At 40.8% G+C, this 27850-nt stretch overlaps 1 protein-coding gene across 4 annotated transcripts in view; it reads right to left on the bottom strand.

The window, feature by feature from the left end:
* RORA (RAR related orphan receptor A) overlaps positions 1–27850 on the bottom strand; it is a 714362-nt gene that overhangs the window by 33203 nt on the left and 653309 nt on the right. For all 4 annotated transcript variants that reach the window (XM_027067399.2, XM_053223941.1, XM_053223940.1 and 1 more), the window contains one exon: positions 12836–12921. In XM_027067399.2, coding sequence (XP_026923200.1) covers positions 12836–12921 — 86 coding nt within the window. The remainder of the gene's footprint in view (positions 1–12835; positions 12922–27850) is intronic.

Here is a 27850-nt window from a genome sequence, read left to right as displayed (position 1 = left end):
AAAAGTACACCTGAAATTTATTGAACCAGAACCTTTGGGGATATAGTCCTGAACACATATATAGTTTGAACAATATGAAAGTGCCATTTTTGCAGGTAAAAAACCCCAAAAGATATCACTTTTACATGATAAATATTTTAACAAAGGCTCCTGAAGACTCCACTGCCTTTCCCTTGTTAAGATCTACTCTAGTTTTCTTATTTTGTAGATAACAAAAATGAAGCTCAGAATGGTTAATGACTGGTTTAAGGTTGTCCCATGCCTGATTAAGTATTACTACTAAGACTCAAACACCACTGTCCTAATTTTAAGCGTGGTACCGTCTCACTTAAGTATCTCTCCCTCAAATGTCGGGCTAACAAAAGTGATGCCACACAGTCTTGATTTCCTCATACACACCAACTGTTTGTATCAATTTCAACAGCCTCAAAGACAACTCTCCAGTGTCTCCTTCCTGATTTTACCTAGTCTTTCAAAGTGCCTTTCATTGAGTTTTATTTTCCATTTCTGCTTCCATCCTCTGGGAAATTCTCTTGCCTAACTTTTGACTTTATGCTACGAAATTGTTCACCAGTCCTACTAGTTTGGAGTTCCCCAGGACTGGGACTGAGGCCATGATGTATGGGAGAAGCCTCACAGCAGGTTGCAAGAGCAGAGTGTTAAAATTTCAGGAATTCTGTGAACCAATTGTTAAACATAGCCATTATTAAAAATTAACTCATTATTTTATTATTATTTTGCTATTATCCATGCTCTTGAGGTTATTTACATCAATTATATCCAGATGGTGTGGCTGCTACAAATGGTGTGCTACTGTGAGTGAATCTTCCCTGCTCTGTCTTCAATGGGATGTCAGGTTGGGAGTCCTCAAATTGACCATGAGCTGGGAGTATTTATACCATGGAAACTGGCAAAAGCTACAAATCAGGGCTTGATTTATTGTTCTGCCTATTGTCTAGATTTAAAAAGTGATCAAGAAGGGGTGCCTGGGTGGCTCAGTTGGTTAAGGGTCCGACTTCAGCCCAGGTCATGATCTCATGATTCGTGGGTTCGAGCCCTGCATCGGGCTCTGTGCTGACAGCTCAGAGCCTGGAGCCTGCTTTGGATTCTGTGTCGCCCTCTCTCTCTGCCCCTCCCCTGCTCCTCCCCTGCTCACGTTCTGTCTCTCTCTGTCTCTCAAAAATAAATAAATGTAAAAAAAAATAAAAATAAAAAAAAGTGATCAAGAAAACAATAATGTGGGTTAAAGTTAAAATATGTAATGTCTCTGGGGCACCTGGGTGGCTCAGTCAGTTAAGCATCTGACTTCCGCTCAGGTCATGATCCACTGGTCTATGAGTTCGAGCCCTACGTCAGGCTCTGTGCTGACAGCTCAGAGCCTGGAGCCTGCTTCAGATTCTGTGTGTCTCTCTCTCTCTGCCCCTTCCCCACTCACACTCTGTTTCCTTCTCTCTCTCTCTCTCTCTCTCTCTCAAAAATAAACATTTAAAAAAAAATAAAAAATTAAGAAAAGTATGCAATGTCTATACCCACCACATTGTGAATAGCACAACAAATGTGAGGAAGTATTCTAGTATTTAAAAACTATTATCTGATTCTGGAAAGAGGTTGCTCATGTCATCACTGATGAATGAGTGAAGTTCCAAAACACGTTTTCCTTATTTCATTTTCCTCTTATTCACTAATGTAAATGAAAGTATCAACATTCATGTTGGCACTACAGTCTGTCATCAACTGCAACTGTACCTATGGATGGAGGAATTCAGCAAAGATCACTGGGGGCATTTAGTGACAACCATTTGTCTATACGTTTATAATGAATAATATTGTAGATTTTACTACTTGTAAATTGTGTCACATATCCATGAAACATACACTGAAGTTTGGTATATACAAACAGACACTGTTTTCCAATGAGTCAGCTGTTAAAAACTGACCAGCAAGTGCCTGGACTGAGCCCAGTCCTTCCCCAGATTCCCATCACACTATCTGAATGAATCTTCCCTACTTAGGATGGGCCTTTCGCCAAAGCTGTGGCTTGGCCTTCTATAGCCCTATCACCCCCAACCCTGTAACACAGACACACACTCTCTAGAAACTTCAGCTGAATGGTTTTGTCTTCATTCCAGAAGAGAACATATCCCAACCCACCGCCTGTTTCCTAGCTTTGTCTCCTTCAGTGTTTGCTTGCTCAGCCAAGGGACCAACTTCATCCCAGTTACTTAAGGCAGAACGATAAGCTTCATTGCATCTCTGCCTCCTCCCCTCCCCCACCCAAGCAGTCACCGTATTAGGCTGTTTCTTGCCACTTTCATATTTCTCAAATCCATCTACTTCTCTCCATCTTTACTGCAATTTTCTCAATGCTCCATATCTGTAATCTCCTGAATTGGTTATTATACAGCCTCCCAAATGGACTTCCTGCTTCCATTCACACTCTCTCCAATCCATTTTCATACAGTCACTGGAGATCTTTTCTAAAACATAAACCTGATCAGGCCACTTCTCTGCTTATTAGCCCTTGAATAGCTCTCTACTACTGACCAGACCACAACCACCTATCCAGGCAACTCTCTCCTACATTCACTCCTCTTCTCAAAGTCATACTCTGGCCAAGCCTAAACTGCTGTGTTCACAGTTCTTCATAGGACAGCCACCCCCACAACCCCCCAATTTCACCCCCATTTCCTAGAAGCTCTCCCCTTCTCTTTTTTTTTAATTATTATTATTTTTTAATGTTTTACTTATTTTTGAGACAGAGAGAGACAGAGCATGAGCAGGGGAGGGGCAGAGAGAGAGGAGACACAGAATCCGAAGCAGGCTCCAGGCTCTGAGCTGTCAGCACAGAGCCCGATGCAGGGCTCAAACTCACAAACCGCGAGATCACGACCCGAGCCGAAGTTGGACGCTCAACCGACCGAGCGACCCAGGTGCCCCTCTCCCCTTCTCTTAAGAATTCACTGAGATAATCACTTTCTCTGACTTTGCCCCTTCCAAGACTGGTTGAGGAGCCCCTCCCATGTATACGCTCAGAGCCAGGTCTCCCTCACTGACTGCTTTGTTTCTTTCCAGTAATTAACCCAGTACTTCAAGTCAACAAATACTTGTTGAATGAATGACCAGAGGGAAAAAAAGATGGTACTGATTAAAACCTGTGGTGACAATCATATGCTGAACACCTATTCAATACCAGGCACTATGTAGGACACTTTGCAAACATTATGGGTCTGTAATTCACATCAACCTTGCAAAGTGGGTATTGCTGTATCTGTTTTACAATGAGAAAATTAGAGTGCACAGAGGCTAAGCCATGTGTCCAAAGTTGCACAGCAGGTAAGGGGAAGGGCTGAATCCTGGGTGCATCTTATTCTAAATGCCGTAGACTTCTTAATACAGCACCAAAAAAGCATTGAGGCAAACACATCGGGCAGATCAAACAAAAGCAGATAAACAACAAAACCAAACAAATAAACACAAAAGGCCCACTTTTCAGTTCTGTACTCAAAGCTCCGTATAATGGTTTAGACACAGAAGAGGGAGGTGACATTTCGCAGGGTACTGAATACCAGGTTTATATATGGGTAGGAAAACATTTTCATTTGCTGGATCTACTTAATAAACATGGCATTGCCTATGGGGGTTATTAATAGTTTTGCCCAAAGGTGAGGGTTGGCTGGACGGAGGACAATGGGTGTGGTTGGAAAGGTGCTCAGAGGATCTTGCTCTGAGGGGGCTCCCCTCCTGTTTGGGGCTCCTTCTCAGTAAGGCATAGGCTGAAATGCTGATCCGATGTTTGGTCTTTTGACAATTTTCACTTAATGAATTGATTCCTACAGTTCATTAACATACCCACTTCCACTTCTGTATACACATATGTCTTAATTAGCTGTTCATTGGCTGTTTAATTACAAGAAAACAGCTGACAGCTGCCTTGCTGAATTCTAATGGCAGACGCTTTGGAACGGCTACACATTTGCTTTTGACAACCAAGATTTATTCATAACTCTATGATTTATTGTGAATGCTCCTATGCCTGCCTAAATTATTGTATTTTCCGATACAACTAAAAAATTGAAATGGGGGGGGGGGAGCTCTTGAAGAGAGTGTGTGTGTCCCTGTCACAGCAAGAATCCCTTATGTAAAAGATGAACTGTTACAATTTTATTTCTCTCGGGAAGTTTCTGTTGAGAATATTCAGAAATATGGGAGCGAGGAAGAAGAAACATCTTTGGATAAACATGGGGAGAGAGTTAAGTATTTAAAGTAAAGAAAGAAAGAAAGAAAGAGAGAAAATAATTGCCAACGTAATCTTACTGAGGGGGGAGGAGAGGGCATGAATAGATTAAAATCAGAGACAGGAAGAGGCAGAGGGAAATGATAGAATTAAGTTGCAGGGGGTGGGGTGGGGGCAGGAATAATATTCCCCAAGGAAGCAAATGAAGAAGAGAATTTGTTCTTCAGAAAAGAATAGGCAACCTCATTCGCAAAAGTTAGCTGGTACAGCTCCACACGCATACATCTGGTAGCAATAAATCATGGAATCACAGATCTCCTGAACAACTTTCTCCTTCAATAATGACTGGCCTCCCTGTAGAATTGTATGTGCAAATGATCTCTGATTAAAGCTGACCTCACGTGTCATGTTTGGTAAGCGTAGACGTCTGCTTTGGCATACTGTGATCTGTGACACTCAGACCCAATCCAAATGAACACATTGAACAGCAGGGATTCCCCAGGCAAGCATGAGGGGCCCTGCCCAGAGTCGGACACTACGTTAGAGCCCCTACTGAGGACAAGGCCATAAGCCCAGCACTGCCTGTGAGCCGAGGAAGGGCAGTAGTTACTGAGACATGATTAAGACCAAAACAAAGAAACAAAAAATACAACAATAAAAAAAAAAAATCCAAATCATCTGGATGCACATTGGAATTTAACACACTCTATTACCAGTGTATTTCATCACAGGACTGGAAGAGTGAGCTACATACATTTTTTTTCTTATCACCTGTATATAACAGAACCGAAACCCTGATGTCACAGGTTGCAGAAACAGCCAAGTCTAATTTTTGTTTTAAATAGCTAGCTCTAATATTGGGTCCAGGTGTTCTAAAACACTAAAATAAGGGTTAGGGATGCCTGAGTGGCTCAGTCGGCTGGGCATTTGATGCTTGATTTCGGGTCAGGTCACGATCTCATGGTTCTTGGGTTTGAGCCTTGCATTGGGCTCTGTGCTGACAGCATGGAGCCCGCTTGGGATTCTCTCTCTCTCTCACTCTCTCTCTGCCCCTCCCCTGCACACATGCACACACATTCTCTCTCTCTCAAAATAAATAAACTTAAGAAAAAATAAAAGTGTTGGGCAGGAATATATCACTGTTGAAAAGTGGATAAAATTGCTCCAAAGCTAGTAACATTTCACAACTGAAATAAAAATATTAAAATCCTCTAAGAAACAGTTGGAGCCTAAATGGAATATTTATGGACATTTCTTTTTAGCCTAAAACATAAAAAGCTCCAGAAATTGCTTTAACTCTTTCAGGAAAAAAAAGAAAAAAAGAAAAGTACCAATTTTGCACTCTGGCTATCTTTGAAAGGCTTTTTATTGTTAACCTCAGATAGCATATTGTTTTTTTTTTAATCATTTGTTTTGAGAGAGTGCATATGAGAGAGCATGTGTATGTGCAAGGAGGGGAGGGGCAGAAGAAGAGGGAGAGAATCTTAAGCGGATTCCATGCTCAGCAGAGCCCAACGTGGGGCTCGATCCTACAACCATAAGATCATGACCTGAGCCAGAATCAAGAGTCTGAAGCTTAACCAACAAAGCCACCCAGGCACCCCTCAGATAGCACACTGTTAATGCAAAGATACTCCTCCAAATTCTCTGGGTGGAAAAGCAAACTTTGCATAAGACATCATCTTACATGTATTAATTGACGAATAAGTATGTGACAAACAAACGCTAGTCTGTTGTTACCCTATCAAGAGCAAAGGTCTTAAATGTAATCAGAAATCAATTTGCCAACTCCAACACTTGACTGTACATTATTATTTAAAAAGTTAAAATTGAAACTGTATATCCAACAAAATCTAAAGAATACAGATTTTTAAAAAAACCTGTGTTTTTTATCATGAGATAAATTTTTCTTCATCATCATCTGAGCAGCCACTGTATCTAACAATGAAGCTGGGAAGGGAAGTGGAATGACAAATAGGGCCATTTCTCAAAGGAAACCTCAACCAGTGTCATTTTTCTATAAACACTTCAGCAGTTTTATTCACTTTGAAGACTGAACCTCAACCCTAATATCTGCAGCCTCTTGTTTTATTTCTGGCCTTTACTTCTGCCTGCCCATTCCATGGCCTGGCCCCTCCTCCCAGGCAGGCCTGCCTCAGTTTACCCCACACCCGCCTCCTAACTTATCCAGTGCTAAGACTCAATTCTGTTCCAAGCCTTCAAAAGTATCTTTAGTGACAGACCCACACCCCTGCAGACCTATTATTTATGTTTTTCTGAGATGCAACATTCAAGGCATGACCAAGGCTGGTATACTGTTACCTCATTATTTCAAGAGAACAAGTAAAGTACCTTCATAATAAAAACCTTGGCATAATGGACTCTTTATAAATTTGGGAATGGCGTACGTATCTGTCCTTATTTTCCAGTGTCCACAGAAAGCTACCCTTTGCCCCACTTAAACCGGATTATATGTTGTCCGCAAAATACAACCAAGACTTTCCCGTCTGTGGGTTCTTGCTGCCTAGTGGGTATGTGCTGTCTGTGCCACATCATAGACTGTGACATTACTCCAGGATTTTGTTCTTTTTATGTGCATATATTATTTTTTAAAAAACTTTTAAGTTTATTTATTTATTTTGAGAGAGAGAGAGAGTGCACACGGGAAGGCAGAAAGAAAGAATCCCAAGCAGGCTTAGTGCTGTCAGTGCCGAGACCAACATGGTCCTTGATCACATAAACAGTGAGATCATAACCTGAGGCTAAATTAAGAGTCAGACACTTAACCAACTGAGCCACCCAGGTGCCCCTTATTTTATTTGTAAATGTTTATTTCTTTTTGAGAGAAAAGAGAGAGATTGGCAGACAGAGAATCCAAAGAAGGCTCCGCACCATCAGCACAGAGCCCGATGCAGGGCTCGAATCCATGAATTGCAAGATCATGACCTGAGCCGAGATCAAGAATCGGACACTGCTAGTAGCCCCATTTTTTAAATTTTTTTTTTTAACATTTATTTATTTTTGAGACAGAGAGAGACAGAGCATGAATGGGGGAGGGGCAGAGAGAGAGGGAGACACAGAATCGGAAGCAGGCTCCAGGCTCTGAGCCATCAGCCCAGAGCCCGACGCGGGGCTCGAACTCACGGACCGCGAGATCGTGACCTGAGCTGAAGTCGGACGCTCAACCGACTGAGCCACCCAGGCGCCCCAAGGAGCCCCATTTTTTATATATATTTTAAATGAACTTCACTGAGGCATAAATTAAATACAAAAACGCACCACTAAGTGAAGAGTCCACTTTGATGAATTCTGGCACACCTGTGTAATACCGCCACCTTAGAACATTGCCACAAACCACAAAAGTGTCCTTCCCTTAGCGGTCATTCCTCACCTTGGCTCTAGGTAACCATATCTGCTTTCTGCCATTATAGATTTAAGATTGGTACTTCTTCTAGAATGATTTCTGAGTGCAATTATACGGTATGTATTCTTCTGTTTCTGGCTTCTCTCATTTACCAGAATGTTGTTTTGTGCATACAGGGTACATTCTCTCTTATCGCCAAACAGCTTTCCATTCTATGGATCTTCTTTATCCATCCACCACCCACTTTTACTCCTTTTTCACTTGACGGGCATTTGGGTTCTTTCCAAAGCTTTGTGGACATTGTGAATAAAGGGGCTACAAATACTCACAGGAAAGTCTTTCTATGACAGGTGCTTGTGTTTCTTTCCGGGAAACACCAAGGATCGGGTGTGAGGTCATATGTTAGGTTGATGCTTATGAGATGCCACCTTTCTTCAGAGGGGCTGTGCCACTTCACAGCCCCGCCCCCAGATGACAGGAGACTGGAAAATTCACCAGTTTCTCTGTATCTTCATCAGGTTTATCATTGGCAGAGTTTTTGTTCTTCTTCGCCTTGCTGCTGTTTTGTTCTATTTTAATTTTAGTCTCAGGTGAATACGTCATGGTATTTCCCTGCGGTTTTATTTACATTTCCCTAACGATTAGAGATCTTGAGACTGTTTCCATGTGTTTATTGGCTCCTTGTCCGGGTTTTGTGAAGAGATGGTTCTTGTTATTGTTCCTTTTTATTATTATTTTTGTCCTTTTATTTATTTTCAGATTTGGCTTTTTTTCCTTCTATTTCTTCCAGTACATGGCTTGCCTTTTCGTTTTACTAATGATAGCTTTTGAAGGGCACAAATTTTCAATTTTGATGAAGTCCAATTTATTATTTTTTAAAATAAGGTAAGGACTTCAGTGTGTGGTCTGAGGAAATATTTGTATGTCTACTGTTACAAAAACATGATTCCTTCTAGAAATAATACAGCATTATGTCGTTTTCTTAGGATATTCTTTTTTTTTTCTTCCTCTTCTTTTAAAAAATGTTTATTTATTTTGAGACAGAGAGAGAGAGAGAGAGTGAGTGGGGCAGGGGGTGGGGTGAGAGATGCAGAGAGAGGGAGAGAGACAGAATCCCAAGCCCCAACATGGGGCTTGATCTCATGAACCATGAGATCATGACCTGAGCCAAAATCCAGTCAGATGCTTAACCAACAGAGCTACCCAGGCGCTCCTCTGACCCTTTTTTTTTAATGTTTTATTTTATTTTTGAGAGAGACAGCGAGAGAGTGAGCACATGTGTATGTGGGCACATGTGAGTGGGGGAGGGGTAAAGAGGGGGACAGAGGACCTGAAGCGGGCTCTGCACTGACAGCACAGATGCAGGGCTTGAACTCACAAACAGTAAGATCATGACCTGAGCTGAAGTCAGATGCTTAACCCACTGAGCCATCCAGGTGCCCCAGTTAGTACATTCTTTAAGTTAATTTTTGCTTTCAGGGAAAGGTATAAACTTGAAGTTAATTTTTTCCTTTTTCATATTAATGTCTAGTTGTTTCAGCAACATTGTTTGAAATGACCCATATTTCTTTCATTGAATTAAATTGGCATCTTTGTCAAAATTCAACTGACCTTAAATGGGTGGATCTCTTCCTGAACTTCCTCCCCCCTTTAAAATTTTTTTTCTGGCTTACTAAATCTAGGATTTAGTTTTGCATTGCTATTTAGCTTTTCCTATGCAGACCTCATCTCTACAACTAGATCATAAACTGCTTGAGGGAAGGATCAGGTCTTCTATGTCTTTGGACCCCTTACAGCTCTTATATGGTGCCTGGCCCCAAGGTGGGGGTGGTTCTCATTATTTTGTTTTTATTAGCAAGGTCTGCATAACAAATAGCAAATGGTCACAAAATTAAGACTTGACCCCTACATGTCCTAGAAATGATAGCTGACTACAGTAGCATGACTCAAGCATGTGGAATTTGGCTAGGAACGATTATAACAACAGCCAACACTTACTGAGTGATTGTTATACGCCTGGCATTTTTCTCAGCGCTTTACCTAAACGCATGTGATAACCCCAGGAAATAACTACAATTACTATCTTGATATTACAGATGGGAAAGAGGCACAGAGAGGTTGGGTCGGTGCTCAAGTCAGTAAACAGAAGAATTAGATTCAAACCCAGGCAGTCTTGTTCCAGAGTCAGATCATAAGTGATGCAATACTGTCTCTCCACAGGTAGCAAAGGGGACATGGAGAGGGTGAGCTGGGAACACCCAAGAAGCAGAGAAACAGCTATGAAACTTCTATCAAGTTTTGCTGTTGATGTGCAATGCTTACCTGAGTAAATATGTGGTAAAATAAATGATCATTTCAGCAATTAAATAGGTTCTCTGGTTTCTAATGGTTTCAGGTGGTTGACTTTAAAATGCAATTTAAAATACATTCACAAAGTGATTAGCTCCAAAAATGACTGAGTCCCTTTCCTTCCTTTCATTAGATATCTATTTATATATATAATTAGAAATTATCCTTATGGCTAATGATCCTATCACAGAGATAAACTATTTACAATTTATGATGCTGTAACCACCCTCACCTGGTTAGAGCATGATAAATCATTAACATCAACGGCAAAAACAGAAGTCTCTAGACTTCACCACAACTAGAGATAAAAATATTAATTATAGCAGAGAGAAATTATAATTGCAGAGCAAATACCATGCGCATCAAATATCAACACATACCACTGCATTGGTCCCAGGCTGGGCATAGGCCCAATCTGTTAATAAAACTAAGTTTTAATTGTTTGTCTTTTTGATTTCCAGTGTATAAAGTCAATAGGACAGGAGAATAGAACCACAGATAACCAAGAAACAAACAAACAAAAAAACCAAAAAAACCCTCACTTTGGCATTGAGGCAGTATGAGATCCAGAAGGGAATCTAGAAAAGTGATAACTATGAAATAATAGCTGCCTTTTGCTTTCTTTTTTTTTTTAGTTTATTTATTTTGAGAGACAGAGTGAGAGAAAAAGAGAGCGCACATGTGTGCAAGTAGGGGAGGTGCAGAGAGAGAGGGAGAGAGAGAGAGAATCCCAAGCTGTCACTGTGGAGCCTGATGTGGAGCTTGAACTCACGAACCAAGAAATCATGACCTGAGCTGAGGTTGGACACTTAGCCGACTGAGCCACCTAGGCACCTTGTGCCTTTTGTTTTCTTATCGCTGTTATTCTTGTCATAAATAAACATTTGGAGTAAAAAGAAAACACACATTGTTTATGCCTATGTAAACCCAGTGGTTCTCAGACAATTCTGATTTTACTGAACAGCCTGTTGTTAATTAATCTTCTGAATTGTTGGGTATTCATACGAGGGGGCCCCCACCTCTACCCTGGCCCTGACTCAGATGCCACTCTTAGGTATTCACTCTGGCTGGCACAGAAAATGACACGTGGCATTACTAAGAGACTCAGAGAGAGTAGTCAGCTTCTCAGGCAGAATGAAGGGACACGTGGGTAATGCCCAGGACCCTGTCCGCTTCAGGAAATACCCAGGCGCTGTGCAGCGCACAATATCATGTTTGCTTGGAATTTCTGGTAGGGGGCATCGCCGTCTATATTCCCATCACCGAGAAAGGCTGGGTCATCTTCCAGCAGGACGAGGTGTGAGCACAGAGTAGGTGGGGGTGAAGTGTGACGGCTGCCCAGCCACGTCAGCTGAATTAACTTTGAAAATCAATGGGATGTCAGTCGTTGCAGGCAGACCACCCTCCCTTACATCCTGGGATGGCATAGGTCACGCAGTTGATTTCATTGTGTCTACTTTTATTTACTTAATTGATTAATTTTGAGGGAGGGCAAATTGAAGAAGTAAAAGGACATAATTTTTTTTCTTAGTAATCTAGAACCTGAGGCCTTGAGGACTGATGTAACGATGAACAATTCAAAATCCCCTTTAAGTAGCAAACCCCTTATTCCTAAAAGGCAGATGATTAAAAAAAAAAAAAAAAGCGTGCTTGGTGGTGTGCAGAAAGCTCAAGAAGCACCAAGATGGGATCAATACAGCGGATCTGTGTGCGTACAAAGCAACACATGTTACCATGATTAAGAGTAAAACAAAGACTTAAAGAAATTACGAGGCAAATTTCCCTGAAATCTCCCAGTAGTTATTTGTTATCAGAAGGTGATTTTGTATTTTATGACATTATATTTTCTAATTTCACTGAAGGAAAGCTAGCCAAATTTGTGGATTTTATTTTATTTTATTTTTTTGCCTTAGCCTCAAAACGCCTTAGGGCTAATCAGGCCTGGTTCAGTGGCAATCAACTGTCTCAGAGGCCTCCTGCATGTTTAAATAGCTTCTTGCCTGTTTATTTTGCACTGTTTTATCCTGTAAGCTGTCTCAAGGCCCTTCCAATATAAGCCGGAGGATTTAAATCTTAATAAATTGAAATTTGAATAACAGAGGCAATCTGGGTTTGGAGGTCTTGAATGATGAGGATAAACATCTCTATTCCCATTGCCACATTATGCCTGTGCTGAACGTATTGCCCTCGATCAGCACCAGCGATAATTAAGTAGTAACAACAGCAATAAGAATGAAAATATTTCGATTTAAATAGCACTTTTCAGTTTGCAAGGACTTTTATTTACAGGTTTTCACGCTACCCTTGGAATAGTTCTAAAAGGTAGGAAGAACAGGTGTTATGCCCACTTTATAGATGAAGAAACTGAGTCACTAAAAGATTAAAACAAGCCCAAGCAAGAGGGACAGTGGTGGCATTAGGACCAGAACCGAGTTCTATCCAGTGGCTTTGCTGTAATTTGGCTAGATATATCAACGTATGTGTGCCAACAATAAGATTCTGATTACATTCTGATTAAACCATTGGAAATATTTTCTTATAAAGTTTATAACAGGGACACTACAGAAATCCAGAGTCATTTCTTTAAAAAACAAAAAAACAAAAAAAAAAACCCAAAAGGGATTGTTCATCAGTTCAATCAATTCCAGGATTGGAAGTGACAAGCAATGCTCAAATACTTTCCTCTAGCTTCCTGTTAGTTTGATGGAAGGCATAAAAATATATACGACTTCCTTAATTATAATTTAACACCAAAATATTTATTCCGTCCTGTCATTTCTCATCACTCAAAATGCCAGGGAGTTGAATTTTTAGACATAGCAGAAGTAACATCGCAAAGATACATTCCAGCATTAATAGAAACAACAACAACAATTAAAAAGGCTTACCTTGCAGCCTTCACATGTAATGACACCATAATGGATTCCTGATGATTTGTCTCCACAGATCTTGCAAGGAATAATTTCAATTTGAGCTGCAACAGAAGCACGCAACCAGTTAATTACATTTTCTTTTAAACACCTTATAAAAGCGTTCCCTGATCAGCATTTGTATAGTGAAAACTAATAACCTGCTAAACATTATACTGCATTAACTATTCATTGCTGAACTGTGAGGGTCCCCCTAGAGCCCTGGACTAAATTATGGCTGCTCGTTATATAATAGCTTTCGGGTTATTAAAATGGGTCATTTGAGAAGGTGTTTAAGAACCCACAAGAAGACTGGAATCAGCATTTCAAAGCCTTCAAGAACTGGAGAGCTCGCAGTTTAGGCCTCAGAGCAAAGCAGATACTAAAATGTTTCCTCCGATCTCATTTTCCATCATTATTTTTAAAAGGTCATAAATCTGTCTTGGCTGAGCACTGTAGCTCCACTGGTAGGGAAAAAATATACTCCAAAAAGTCAAGACTGCTTAGGAAAATGATTCAACTCAAAATATTAATAAGTTACATATGATGGCAAGATAAGAATGCCTTAATCATCTTTTTTAATTAATGTAGCTGCCATGTGTTAAAAATCAGTCCAGTTGTGTATGATCAAAACCTTTTAACCATTAAGTTAATATCCCAGCTAAATTTAATAATGGTGAATCCTGACCAATCGTATATGTAGCTTCTGAGTTCTTCAAGTTGGAAATTGACTGCCTGGTACAGCGTGTGTGTGTTTCTATCCAACTGATTACTTGAAGATGCCTCATACTGGAACACCACCCAAAGACTAATATACATGACACCAAAGTTCTCAAAGATGACAAAGCACATTTCTGAGCAAACACAATAGATCTTTAGCACAGTTGGTTGGAAAGAACAAAATTAAGGATTTAAAAAAATAACCTAAGGAATAGAGTAATTAGGCAAAACAAAGTTCTTGGCTCACCCATTAAATATAATTTGTATGTGAAATAAAGATCAACACTGAGCTGGAGATACAGGATGGCAACGTTCACCAGTTTACCCGGAATGTTCCATTTTGCTAAATTTTATTTCTCATGGGCTTCACTATGGATATCATAGTATCATAGATTACTAACTCACACACACAAACACAACTGCAAGAGCATAAGTGGACTTCATTTTCATATAGCCCCGAACTGGCTCCACGCCTTACACAAAGCAATGACTTAACCTAAGGGCTATGTTGCACGATGTAAGTAACACACTTATACATATAGCCCGCTCTTAGTTCTAATGTAATCCCATATCCTGGAATAATTTCCACAACTTCTTACTGCGGATTTGATGCAATGTTTGCATTTGATACACAGAAACAGCATACATTAAATTACTGGATTTAACCTCATTATAAACCATGTGTACCTGCTAACTTCCTTTCAAGGGGACTACTACAGGACTGCAGTGACTTTTAGGGAGTGCAAGCTATTCTAGAAGGAGAGGCCTTTTCATGTCGATCACTTTTAGTGTTGACATACTGGGCTTCATTGTCCAGAATTAAAGATTGTTTGATATCTTACATCCAGTACATTTTCTGTAATGGGGTTTTCTAATATGTACATAATGGTGTTTTCGTATATTGTCTATTCTGAGTTACACAGCTTAATGTGTTATAAGGTTGCATTTAACAAAAATGATCATTTCTAAATCTTCCACCACATCTTGATGTCTTGTTTGATTTCTTCAAGGAAATTCTTTATGAAATGTGAACTCTAATAATGCTTCACATTTATGGCTCCTCCAGTATTTTTAATATAGTCAAGGCCAAGTTTTGTGTCACATAGTGTCTGTAGATCTAGATAGAGTTATGTCCAACCTTTTTGAGACACAAAAGCCAAGTGGTAGTAGAGACATTCTGGAAGGTGATGTCAGCTGAGAGTGATGGCCTGGATTTTCCCATATGAATTAAGTAGTCTATAATGAGAACCAGCCTCCGCCCCCCCCTCCCCCAACCCCTAAGGAATAGAATAATTAGGCAACACGAAGTATCTGGACCATCTATTAAACAAAATTTATATGTGAAATAAAAAGACGGACACTGAGCTTTTCCTACGTCTTACCTCAAGCCATAATCACAGAAATTAGACACAGATGAACCTCATTAGGCCCTATAGTTTAAGTCTGTGTCAAAACTACCTGAGGCAATTAAAGCAATGTTAGTGCTGAATTTGGACCTTTCAAGAGTTACCTTCCTTCCAGCTTAACAATAGTGAGATCAAGCACACCTATTTAGTTCTTTAAAAGATATGAAGGCCCTCCAATATTGGGAATGCTGAGTAAAGCTGTATCTAGATCGAATGGAGAATAACGTATTGCTGTTTATTTTGCCTGGGGTCACAGTGGATTATCCATGAGAAGTGAAATGATGATGTAAACATCACCTTAATAGGTAAGACCCAAATACCTGCCAGTGGCTCCTGTCATCCTGCAAGTGATATGTGCAAGGCACAGAGGGGTCTGCTCATGATCGGGGGAGCCCTGGGATCCGGGCCCGGAACTTCCACCCTCAGAATGACTCATGGCTTGGCTCGGGCTGGGGAATGGGTGGTTGGTGGAGGGTGGTTGTAGCACAAACCCAGAGTTTGGTACCAACTACTGCATAGCTCTGCTGGTCTGAGTCAGGCTCCCAAATTCTTGGGGTTCAGCCTTGCTTCAGCTCCCAGGTCTTCAGATCTGGAGGACACTCAAGCCCGAGACATATTTCACAAGATTTATGGACGCCAAGATGCTTAGTCTGAATGGACTCACTGTATATTGACCTGTATTTTCAAGCAGGGGTCATTTACCCAGACCTTTGACTCCCGCTGTGTTTGTGCTTAGTTCTAGGGGACAATGTTGGCCAAAGAATCAGAATTGGAAAAGCCTCACTAGGAATCTCATAGTAAGGTGATGGGAGCAGTCTCCAAAGCAAAATTCAGGTGTTCTGATTGGCCAGATTAAACTATTCTACTAGCTTACCCCCGGGGTGGCTCTCTTATCTCAGAAGACAATTTCAGTTGCAAGTGCTCTTTAGGAAATGATTAAAATCCACCTGCTCCAAAAAAGCAAACTGTCTGAATGTGATCTGATCACATGTGTTGATATTTCCAGAAAGCAAACATTTGCAGATTGGAGCGGGGCACTTACGCAACCTTCCATTTAATCCAACAATGCATAAAAGCCACTTCCCTCCACCTTTTAGTCAATTCACAGAATTCAAATGTATCAATGAAGGAAAAAAATGCCTTGCAATATTTTTTCAAAAGGAAAGCAGTTTACTTCTTTAAATTTGAGTTTCCAGACCAGTAAGAGGGAAAAGGACAAAAATCCCTTTTGCCCTTTACTTTCTATCCCTCAGGCTTTTTCATTTTCTAACAGGCAGCGTTGTGTCTTTTCAAAATAATCTTCTTTTAAGACAAATTATGAGTCTTGGCCCATATATATACTGCACACATTAACTCAGCCAGCCTTTCAAAGGATGAGTTCTGTCAGACACCACTACTGTCACAAGTATATTGATTAAATTAGTCCACATACATATTCATCGCAGCAAAGACGTTCATTGTGTAGCAGAATATCTGAAGCAAGACGTACACATATAATCATGAATTGGCTTAACAATGCACAATCTTGCTATGAAAAATTCTAATTTGCCCACATTTTCTGCTCTATTGCCTAAATAATTTGCTCTCTCACGCACCCTAAGTAATTCAAGCACGCTCTCCACACCTGCAGAGGCAAACTTCTGCGGTTTCAAGGAGCTGACAACAAGTGGCAGCGGGGAGTCAGGAAATCCTGGAATGCAAGTGTGCTAATTAGCCAAGTGGTCCTTGGGCTGGGCTGTCATTTCACATTGTACTTTGAGAAAAGGCTGGCTTTTTACTTTTCATTATAAAAGGGACAAGAACATGGACAATGGCATTCTTAACACTTCACTTATTCCTCAGTACCTTTTTGGGGAGATATCTTAGTCCAGAGAAAAATACCCATTCTCTCAAAGAATTAAAAAATACAATTGTACAAGAGCTGTACCCATTCAATGGGGGAAAAGGTGATGTCATGATAATCTAATGGATTTATAACTAACAATAATAATATGAAACATGTATTTGGCTTATAATGTGTTAGGCATTATATCCATTTCTCCAATAACCCTATGAGGAAGGTGGTATCATCACCATCACCATCACCATCACCATCATCTGCATTTTTCAGATGAGAAAACTGAAGCTCAGAGACACTAAATAACTTGCCCAAAGTCAGAGAGCTAGGGAGATGGAAGGCTGGGATTTGGACACATTTTGTCTTTTTTGTTTAACTCAAAAGTTTAGTTTTTTTTTTTTTTTTTCCCATTTCCCACCATAGTTCACAGCCAAGCTAACCTTCTCCAATAACAAACATCAGGAACATACTATGACTGGTATGCCACCACTCACCAAGGATGCAAAGGACACAACACAAATGATTTGGTTAAACTTACATAACTACAGAGAACCGATGTCAAGATATCTTTCTGGAAGTGATACGTAATTACTTTATAACCAAGTACTTTATAATTGTAAGAAATCATCAACCTTCTAGAACATTCTTCTTCATTTTATAGAATTCCGAGTAGAGTTTTTGACCTTAAGATGACTAACACCAACGTTTAACAATTCTTAAGGTTGGGCAAATTACTTCACCTCTCTGAGCCTCTGTTTCATATTTGAAGATCCAGTGAAATAATGTAGACATGATATAGCACATAAATGATTATTGTATGTATGTATTCTATGTAGATACACATGCACATCATACAGAAATATTTGGCACTCAATAAATAGTAGTTATTATTATTGCTATTGTTGATAAGAAATCCTGCCTTATAGCGAAATTAAAGTCTTTTCTCCAGACTTTAAGCTCTTTCCAACGTGGGGATAGAGAAAAGCTGCTTATCCCCCAAATAATATGACAGGCAGTTCAGATCAGCTACCACAGCAATCCTTTACAGCCTTGGCACTTCAATGCTACGACGCGGCCGTATATTGCCATCCGTTATGGTGTGTGTCACAAGGAATTTGTTACTAATAATAGTAAAAAAAAAATTAAATTTTTTATTGGTTCATATAAAGAACAAACTAATAGGGGCCTACGGTTACCTCAATAATATCTACCACTCTAGCTCACATACACAACCAGATACTTTCTTGAACTGGACTGAACAGGGCGGGGTTCCTGCTGGCTTGCCAGGAAAATGGCCCAACCTTGGATGCACCCGAGAGAGGAAGTTATATGGATGAATGTTAACGCGAGTTTGTGTGTCTTGCAAAAACCATCGAGAACTACCACTTAAAAAAAAAAAAAAACCCAAAAAAACAAAACAACCAAAACTCCCAAACAACTATCTTTTATACCAATCTGTGGACAGCTTTTTTTTCTGGAGGGCTGAGAATGTGGAGGACTTTGTACCTGCCATGTTACATATTCCCCTAATATTTGAATTTTTTACAAGCAGCATGTATTACTTTTGTAAGCAGAAAAACCAATAAAGATTAAAAAAGAAAAACCCTAAGGCATTCGATTTTTATTTTCGGTAAAATGGCTTGAGTCCTTTATGGATTAGACACTTTATTTTATCCCCAGTTTAAAACTGCTGGGGTATTAAAAGCTTCTGTGGCTGCCTGGATGGCAGGCTGGCCTGAGCGTCAAGGCCGGCTGGTGGACGCTACACCTGCTTACCTGCTCCTGGCTTCTAGAGTTTCGTGGCTCCTCTGGGTCTAGCCACCTCCTAGTTCCAGGGACAGTGTGCCCTGCCCAATGGGGTCCCACTGAGGGGACAAAAGTCGGGGCTGAAATTCACCTGGCTGTTGAGCCTGAAGGGTGTCTGTAACAGCCCGGAGTAAGGGAGCTTTGCACAGATTTGTCTGCCCAGATAAGCACCTTTTTCTCAAACCAACCTTGCAGGCATGGTGCCGTCCTTCATAATGTGCAAAGGCACTGTGTGTACTAGTGGTGAACAATTCAGGGAGCAAAATGATTTTCCTCCTCTCTCTCAGGGCTGCCGCTGGAGGCCACAGGCCGCCGCAGGATTTGCAGAGAGCTCTTATTACCTCTCCACGATGGGAGGGGAAGAGACTGTGGGCTTTGAATAGTTCGGCACAGTCTGTTTTCCTGGATGCACGGCTCGGGAGTACAGCATGGGTATGTTCCACAGCCCAGGCATGCTCAGTGGTCCTTCAGGGTGGGGAGGGCCAAGTTCCAGCTGCAGCCTATACAAACTAATGATCAACTTGTTCTGCCATTTATTTTGTCTACTAAATATATACCAATACTAGTATGTTTCTCTGTTATGGTCCTTCCTTCTATGGACTTTGGATTCTTTCATAACAGTACTTAATCCTCCCTAAACATCACCAAAGCAATTAGCCACCTAATTAGAAAAGCCCTACCCCCTTTGCAGTGCAGCCTCGTGGTCATTTCTGGCAACAATAATAACATCTGATTTTTGCAGGGTTGTGTAACAAATTTTAAAGTTTTTGTTCTCATTAGCTTGTTTTGATTTTGATGCTTACAACAACTCTGAAGTAGGCTGCTGGGTATTATTATCCCCATTTTACAGATGCAGAGAATGAATCTCGGGAGGGTTAAATGGTTTCTTCTCTAGGTCTAGATTTTCCAGAGATTTAATCGTAGAGGCAGCCACGAGTAAGACTGACCTGGCGTCTCTTTCCTATTCGGGATTATTTGATGCCTTCAGGTTTATGCTATCATCAATCTGGGGCTCTCGAGGGGAAATGACAGGAGAAAGCGCTGTAGGCTGATTTACCTAAGAAGCAGAGCTTGCAACACTTCCAAGTCTCCCTCTGACCCTTGACTCCCTGGGTGGCCTCAGACAAGTCACCAAGTCACTCACACCCCCACTTCCTCCGTCCACAAAATGGGAATAATTCTTACCTCCCAGGCAGGTGGTGGCAAATGAATGCTCGCAAAGCTCTTTGAAGATGAAAAGACTTATATAAATGGGAAGCTTTAGGAAGCTTGGCATATCATTCTTGGCAAGGGCCAGGACGCCGTGCCCTCACTACCCACAACAGGCTTCTCCACAAAGCGAATAAAGAAAAATACACAGAACTGTAATTTTCATCTGCTAGCTAGACTTGAGTTTTGTTTTGTTTTGTTTTGGTTTGGTGTTAATTGGTGGTTTCCAAAATGCCTTCTCGAAGGACGAATAGGTTCAGATCTTACTATTTTAGTTTCAACTTAAGAAAAAAAGGACACACAGATGGAGAGGTCATCTCTCCATCTCAGCTGTGTCAAGCAACGTCACTGAAACTAAACTTTCATCAGGGCTTGTGCAGTGTTGCAGGGGCATCATGGAAACTGCATGGTTCCCACATGGTAAACAATAAACACACTTGTCATACTTTGACATCCTGAGCCTTGGTGTTAAGCTGATGTCTGACCCAAAGGACCTTATCAAATTATAGATGTTAAAAAAAAAAACAAACTCCTGCCACATATTCTGCTCTCTTACAAAACACCTATATTTTACCTACTATTTAAAGCTACTTCTTAAAATCTTTAACTTGATTGTTGTTTCTGCTGAAAACAGCTTTAAAAAAATTTTTTTTTTAATGTTCATTTCTTTTTGAGAGAGAGAGAGAGAGAGAGAAAGCACGCGCACACACGCGCACGCGAGCATGGGAGGGGCAGAGAGAGAGAGACACAGAATCCGAAACAGGTTCCAGGCTCTGAGCTGTCAGCACAGAGCCCAATGCGGGGCTCGAACTCACGAACTGTGAGACCATGACCTGAGCAAAGTTGGATGCTTAACCGACTGAGACCATGACCTGAGCTGAAGTCAGATGCTTAAGTGAGCTACTCAGGTGCCCCAAAACTTAACAGCCTTTTAAAAAAAGATTTTTTAATAAAAAAAGTACTGTATATACCCGCCAAAATACATACAAATAAACACACCTGAAACAGTCAAGAGCAAGCAACTGCAAACTAGAATTAAAATAAGACAAAATTAGAATTTTGGGGCTTTGGCCATTTCCTTCAGACTTTATACATGTATGAGTTAGGTGCATAAGAGTTAAAACACTAGGCCAGAATGCCCCATATGAATTCAGAGAGCTTAGTTGTGTATGCAGGAAATCTCTGAAGAATAAGGAAGACAGGCATATCTTCTCATGTGGCTTTCTGTGAAAATGCAGGTAGTTCTGACAATGGGAACTGAATATTAATCCTTTGTAATAGGTTTCTATCCTTACTAGATAAAGCTTTCCAGAGAAACTGACTCATATTCCCTGATGCTTATGTATCTTTGCTAAAAGCCCAATCCAGATGAGCGTTTCTGTCTCCAGACAGGGAAATTCTGTCAAATCAGAGAAGAAACAGATTTTTCGCATAGAGAAATAGTGGATGGCTTTGATTTTTTGATCCAGTTCCGTCTAGAACCCTCCTGCTACACAGTAATGTACAAAACACTGCCATTTAAAGTAATTGACTCTTGACCTCTTTGGGTAACTACCTGATAACCAACTCAACCTTGAGTAAAATACTTGAATGGCAAGAGAGGCAGCTTCTTAATCTTCACTGTACTCATCCAGTGGGCAAATACTGAAGAAATTCTCAGTCACTAAAAGAGGATGCCATTAATGTCAGCAATATGAATACTTTTCTCTGTTTTGTCTTCCCTATCTAACCTCTCTTACTGCCTTTGTAAACAGTGAAACATACTTGTTGGGAATGTGTGGGGTTCTATGCAATCAGGGACCAAGACAAAGGCAACTGGCCATTTGGCCAATTATTCTCAGTTGGGATAAGGTTCCTCTAAGATTCTAGAATTGACTACACTTTTTCAATATTTAATTCTTGAAGATTTTCTAGGACCTTGCAATCAGAAATATCTAATAAAAACTCTTGAATCTCTCAGTGTGGGTTAACTGTCATATCAGCAGGAAAAAGAATCCATTTTATTTTACTAAGTGGTTAGACTATGATCAAATCAAGGTAAATCCCTAATAACTTCTTTTCCAACAGTAAATGTGTGTCCCTTATATTCTCCTGGATAATACTAGGCCAAAAAATGTCACCTGACTCACAGAACTGCATCTAATCTTTTCTAGCGATCAACCTCGCTCTAGATACCAATTCCTTTTTTCTCCTTAACAAGAACAACTGCGCCCCATTTAGGTTAAATCTTCCTTCGCTTGCAGTTGAGGGCAACGGGGTCAGCTCTTTGCTTTCATCATTTTAAAGTCTGTTTTTCACAATAACAGAGAAGAACATCTCTAAAACCAAACCAGACCAAATCTGGAGATCTTATCTAGTTTCTGCTTAACCAAGAACATCAGAATTACTCTTACTGCATTTTATGAAATAATCTTACTTTATACCATTACCCACCAATTTTCACACCTGACACTCCATTTGGCAGCTCTCTTAACTTCACACGTTTATGCATAACTCAAGCTATCCTCACTGCGCAATCTTGGTATTTCAACGTAGAAGCTTTTATGTTTTTTAATGTGTGCATATAATGTTACAAAAATAAACAAACCTGGTGATTCAATTACGAGTCCAAAGACAGAGCAAGCTACGGACATAGAAATGGATCTTACAACAAATAGGACATTTGCTTAAATCTATCTGTTCTATGGCTTCATGTGAGTCTGAACCCTTGTATGCTCAGCATATAGCATCATAGTTTACTGAATAAATCAATCAAAACATTCTGTTTGCCTCATAATACTCCTTAAAGGGCCAAAATCTCCTGCCTAAAAAGTCAGCTATTGATTGTTAATTCCAATTGTGTAATTTCTATGCTCCCCCCCCCCCCCACCACCACAGGCGCTATCACAAAAACCAGCGGGATGGAGGTGTGCAGAAGTGGGTCAAAATAAGAAGAATCCAGATTATATCATCAAAGCTTATCAGGAACCCATTGCTTCTTTCCATTGACTTGGATTGTTTTTTGGATCAGTTACTATTCATTGAATAGTAGATTATGTCATTTAAGAAATATTCATTCTCTAATCAAATCAAGTTTGGATTCATGGCAAAAGATTGAAAATAACTTGTAACTTCAAACCTTGGAAATAAATTGATATTGCTTTATAGTAAGCCACAGAGGACTAAAATGACAATACATCCACAGCCACGGGTACACATTTCTTGGTCCACAGATCTAGGATGAGGGTAACAAAGAGGATCGTCCCACAGCCCAGATGCCCCTCCACCTCTGCGTTATTTCCTGCTTCCCAAAATCTCCCTAGAATTAATAGGGAGAATGGAGCTTTGGATAAGAAGTCACAGAAAGGTCTGGTTTTTATTAAAAGTCATAAGCAAATTATTCGGACTTGCCAGAAGCAGAAGTGTCGATGTTGTTACAGTAATCATTTTAAGACATTATGATCTTGAAGGATTAGCGACCAACTCCTGGAAGAAAAATTCGGCTGGTTCTCTACCTCTTCTTGCCAGGACATAGCCAATGACATCTAAACAATAGATATGTCAAGTTCTAAGCCTTCAACTGTATCACAGGTGTATTTCTGGATTGCAGTTCAATAGTATTTTTTGCAATTATCTTTTATGGTGCTTTTCTTAGGCAACCCGTTCAGCCAGGCATGAGAATGACCAGACAAGTGACCTGAGGAGTTTTTTTCCTGACTCTCTCTCTCTCTCTCTAAATGCATGTTCTTTCCCCTTGCTTTTTAAAGTAACATTTCCATTCTTTATTATAATATAGGAGATCAACCAGAGAATGGTTAACAATATTTGCCGACCGCTGAAGCACAGTTGTTTCTGTGTCTATTCTCATGGGGAGAAAGCAGGCGCTGGTAGCGACTTCTTCGTAAGAAAGGGAAAAACGAAAAAGGCTGCAGAGCCTTGGGGATATTAAATTGCTGTGAGGCAGGAGGAAAAGGAATGTTCTGACCAAGTAAAGAGATTGTCAGATTTATTTTAAGAAGGTCTCAACATCAGACTGGGCATCAGTTCACAGACTGTAATACCTAATAAATGTCATTTTTTTCCCAACAAAAGGAAATGTATATCATGGGTGTTTATCTTGAAGCTACCTATTTTCATGTGAGTCAGGTACGAGAGACGAGGTAAGAAGGCCACAGCCAAGGAGAGATAACAAAATAAGGTTCACGGCACTGTCCTTCTTACTCCACTTTCAGTTTCGGCTCCTCTAGTCCACGGAGCTGCTTTTTGCCTGCAGACAAACGTTTCAGATGACATTCTGCAACCGTCCTGCACACACCCTCATCAGCCATCCAGCATTTGGCGATGTGCGCTTTTGCTACTTAAGATCGCTTGAGTGAGTGAGTGTGACATTATCCTTGGAACAAGCGAATTCTTCTAATTTGCAGTAAAAGTGCACCATTCATACACTCTGCTACTTCAGTGTGGCAAGGTTTTGAAATCCACTTCACAAGTGATGGCAGCGCATTTCACATCAGATGGAAACACACTCTGATTGCTAACAGCTGCTACAGGCACATCTCACTGTCACAGCCTGAGCTCAGAATAGCAGGTCCTTTTTAATGCCCAGAGCTGCTACCATCTTAAATCATCTCTCTCTCTCTCTCTCTGACACACACACACCATATGCCACATGCCGCACACTCACACACAGGTCCATCCAGCTGCAAGTCCTACCACTACTTGCTGGCAACCTGCACGGCCAGACACCAGAGACGCAAAGAGGGCCCGTGGAACCCACCAACATCTCGTTGTGTCAGCTCCGCCGCATACGAATTAAGGATGGAAGTGCAAACAGGTTTCCAAAGGAGAAGAAAGGAAAGAGTTGGGGATGACCCTGAAGGTAAAGTGTGGAGGTTCATTTTGCAAGCGCTAGATCCTGGGGGTGAATCCCTACCCTGTCACTTACTAGCCATGTGAACTTGGGCAGGTTTCTTAATCTCTCTGCCTCTGATTCTCCTTGCCTTTAAAATGTTCGCTACCGGGGCGCCTGGGTGGCTTGGTCGGTTGAGCGTCCGACTTCGGCTCAGGGCATGATCTCACGGTCCGTGAGTTCGAGCCCCGCGTCGGGCTCTGCGCTGACCGCTCAGAGCCTGGAGCCTGTTTCAGATTCTGTGTCTCCCTCTCTCTCTGCTCCTCCCCTGTTCATGCTCTGTCTCTCTCTGTCTCAAAAATAAATAACGTTAAAAAAAATAAAAAAATAAAATGTTTGCTACTTCATTATTAAAGCGGACCCGGCAGAGTGCCTGAAGAGCCAGTGCCTTCAGTAAGTGCTCTGTAAATGTTAGCAATCCTCTTCCTCCTCACCCATGTTTTAAAGGAAGTACTATCCGCTCAGGGCTGCAAGTGGAGTTGAGAAAACCAGCAGCAGAAAGAAGAACAGGTCAGTACACTCCTTTTAGATAAAGACACACTCAAGGTTAGCAACTTTTTAAAAAAATTTTTTTAAATGTTTTTATTTTTCAGAGAGAGAAAGAGAGACAGAGTGTGAGTGGGGGGAGGGGAAGAGAGAGAGGGAGACACAGAATCTGAAGCAGGCTCCAGGCTCTGAGCTGTCAGCACAGAACCTGATGCAGGGCTCGAACTCATGAACTGTGAGATCATGACCTGAGCTGAGGTGGGACGCTTAACCGACCAAGCCATCAAGGCGCCCAAACAGCAGCTTTATTTGTAATGCAGAGGCCTAACATGAGAAGTAACACGAAGCAGATACAAAGCAGAATTGAAAGAGACCGGTGTGTATTATGTCAGCGACCCACTTTCTAGGTAAAGCCCACGGCAAGGCTGGCATCTTGGAGAGGTGGTAAGCAGAGGAAGTGGGAGAGGTTTCTAAGAGCTGTGTGGTGAGATAGCAAAAAGACTGAACTACAAGGGTTAGGAGGCTTCTAAAAGTACCTGTCACTGAGTGCAATTTACCAAACACCGGAGAAACTTTGCAACCCTCTTTCTCCAGGGCTCATCTGATCTTAGGTGCATTGTGGCACCAGACAATCTTCCCGATCCAGTCCTGCTCTATTATACTGTGATTTGATGATTAAGAGAGAGTTGAACTGTCATTTCTCCAACAGTAGGGACATCTTTTTCATGGCAAAACCCAGCAGGGTGTCATCTAGTCAGGGAAAAAGTTGTAATAGAAGTTGGAAGGGAAGACCACCTGGCAACCAAATTATCTGTTTTCATTGCATTTTGGTTTAGGAAAGAGAACAGAATGAAATGTTCTCCTCGAGGTCCACAGGAAAAGTTCTGCCAGAGCTCTTACCAGAGCTGGAACGCTTTGTTTCTATACACCTGCCCCTGCCCCACTCCCTTTTTTGGTCTTATGAAAGAAAAAATGTTTACTACTATCAGTCAAAAAGTATTCCTTTCAATATCATGCCCTGCCATTATAGAAGAGACAGACAGAAGAAACTGTTAGCAACACGATGCTAACTTGGTGTTGATAGAAAATAAAGTCCTATTTTCCCTTCAAAGTAAACAATTTGAATAGAATGTGCTGATACAGGGTAAGATTGTTTGTATTCCCACCCCCACCCTCAATAATTGTATGCTTTTGCTTTAAATCCAAAGCAGCAAAGCCCATGGCAAGTAGCATCAGTAATGCAAATCTATTTCCCATTGTTATTTATTTTTCACAACAAAACCTCCAACAGCAAAGCATTTGAGGACCTCAAGCTACATGGTTCCCAGCTACAACTGTCTAAGGCAATAGATGTCAAGGGCCAAGTCCAAGGTCATGTCAAGGACCATTAAGACATACAGAAGTAACCTCTGAGGAACTGTCTGGTGACAGCACAAAAGCGTATTCATCAGACAAGAGTCTTCTCTGTGAGATGCTGGGGAACCAATGCCCAGAGGGGTGGCTGGAGTCAGCCCAGTGCTTTAGGAAAATCAACCTAACTACTCATGGCGACCTGCCTTTATTTTGATTTAGCTGTTATTCAAAGAAACCCGATGCAGCTACTGAAAGCAATTCCAAGAAACAAGAGTTCAAAAAGAGAATTAAGGCTTAGAAAAAAATCATTTGAATAAGCGTTCAGGCTTCCAAACTGAAATTCTGAATGGGACAAGATTTTTTTTCGGGTGCACAACCTTGGTATGTTGCTTGAAAAAAATCAGCCACACCTCAAACACACCTGCCAATAACCAGAAAGACGGCTAGCACCTATGAGGAATTAGTGTTCATTTAAAACATCCTTTAAAATACGTCACAAGATTAAGTTTGATCAGTCCTTACCCAACTCCACCCTCTAAAATAAACAAATATTTCTATTGAAGCCAGTTTCCTGTTCTTGGAATCAGCTTTTTGAGTTGTCAGTTAGACAAGATGAACTGATTACCATAAAACGTACCATTGTCAACAGCAAGACAGGTAACTCTACCAGAGAAGAATCAGTCTGTTTCTTTTTTTTAATGTTTATTTATTTTTGAGAGAGAGAGAAAGAGTGAGAGCATGAGTGCAGGAGAGGGACAGAGAGAGAGGGAGACAAAGGATCCAAAGTGGAGTCTGTGCTGACAGCAGGAAGCGCAACGTGGGGCTCAAACTCATGAACCATGAGATCATGACATGAGCCAAAGTCAGACGCTTAAGTGACTGAGCCACCCAGGTGCCCCATTCCATTTCAAAATGTTTCTTGACAGTGAATTTACTCCATCTATAATAGAGCCATCCTTTCCCCTTTTCTGGTCTGTTGAGGTAAATGGTCTTCAAGAGGGAGCATTTCATGGCCCACTCAGTACAATTCATTTCAGAGTGAATCTATTATTTGCCTTTCGTTCTTGAGTTGGATGTTACTAGTTAATTTCAAAGAATGTTTTCTTTGGGCATAAGTTTACAAATATTCTTTGAGTACCTACATTAAAGTTCAAGGCACTTTGTGAAAAACATAATGTCCTCAATAAGGCAGGGGGTTCTCAGGAACAGTGGTAACAATGATTTTAAAAGGTCTATCTTGTTTTTATATGTGTCATTCCAGGAGTTTTCCTTAATGTGGTTTTAAGGAA

This window comes from Acinonyx jubatus, chromosome B3 (assembly GCF_027475565.1).
Source record: "Acinonyx jubatus isolate Ajub_Pintada_27869175 chromosome B3, VMU_Ajub_asm_v1.0, whole genome shotgun sequence".
Taxonomy (NCBI): Eukaryota; Metazoa; Chordata; class Mammalia; order Carnivora; family Felidae; genus Acinonyx; species Acinonyx jubatus.
Note: the sequence above shows the minus strand (reverse complement) of the source record. Positions and strands in the feature narration are given on the sequence as shown.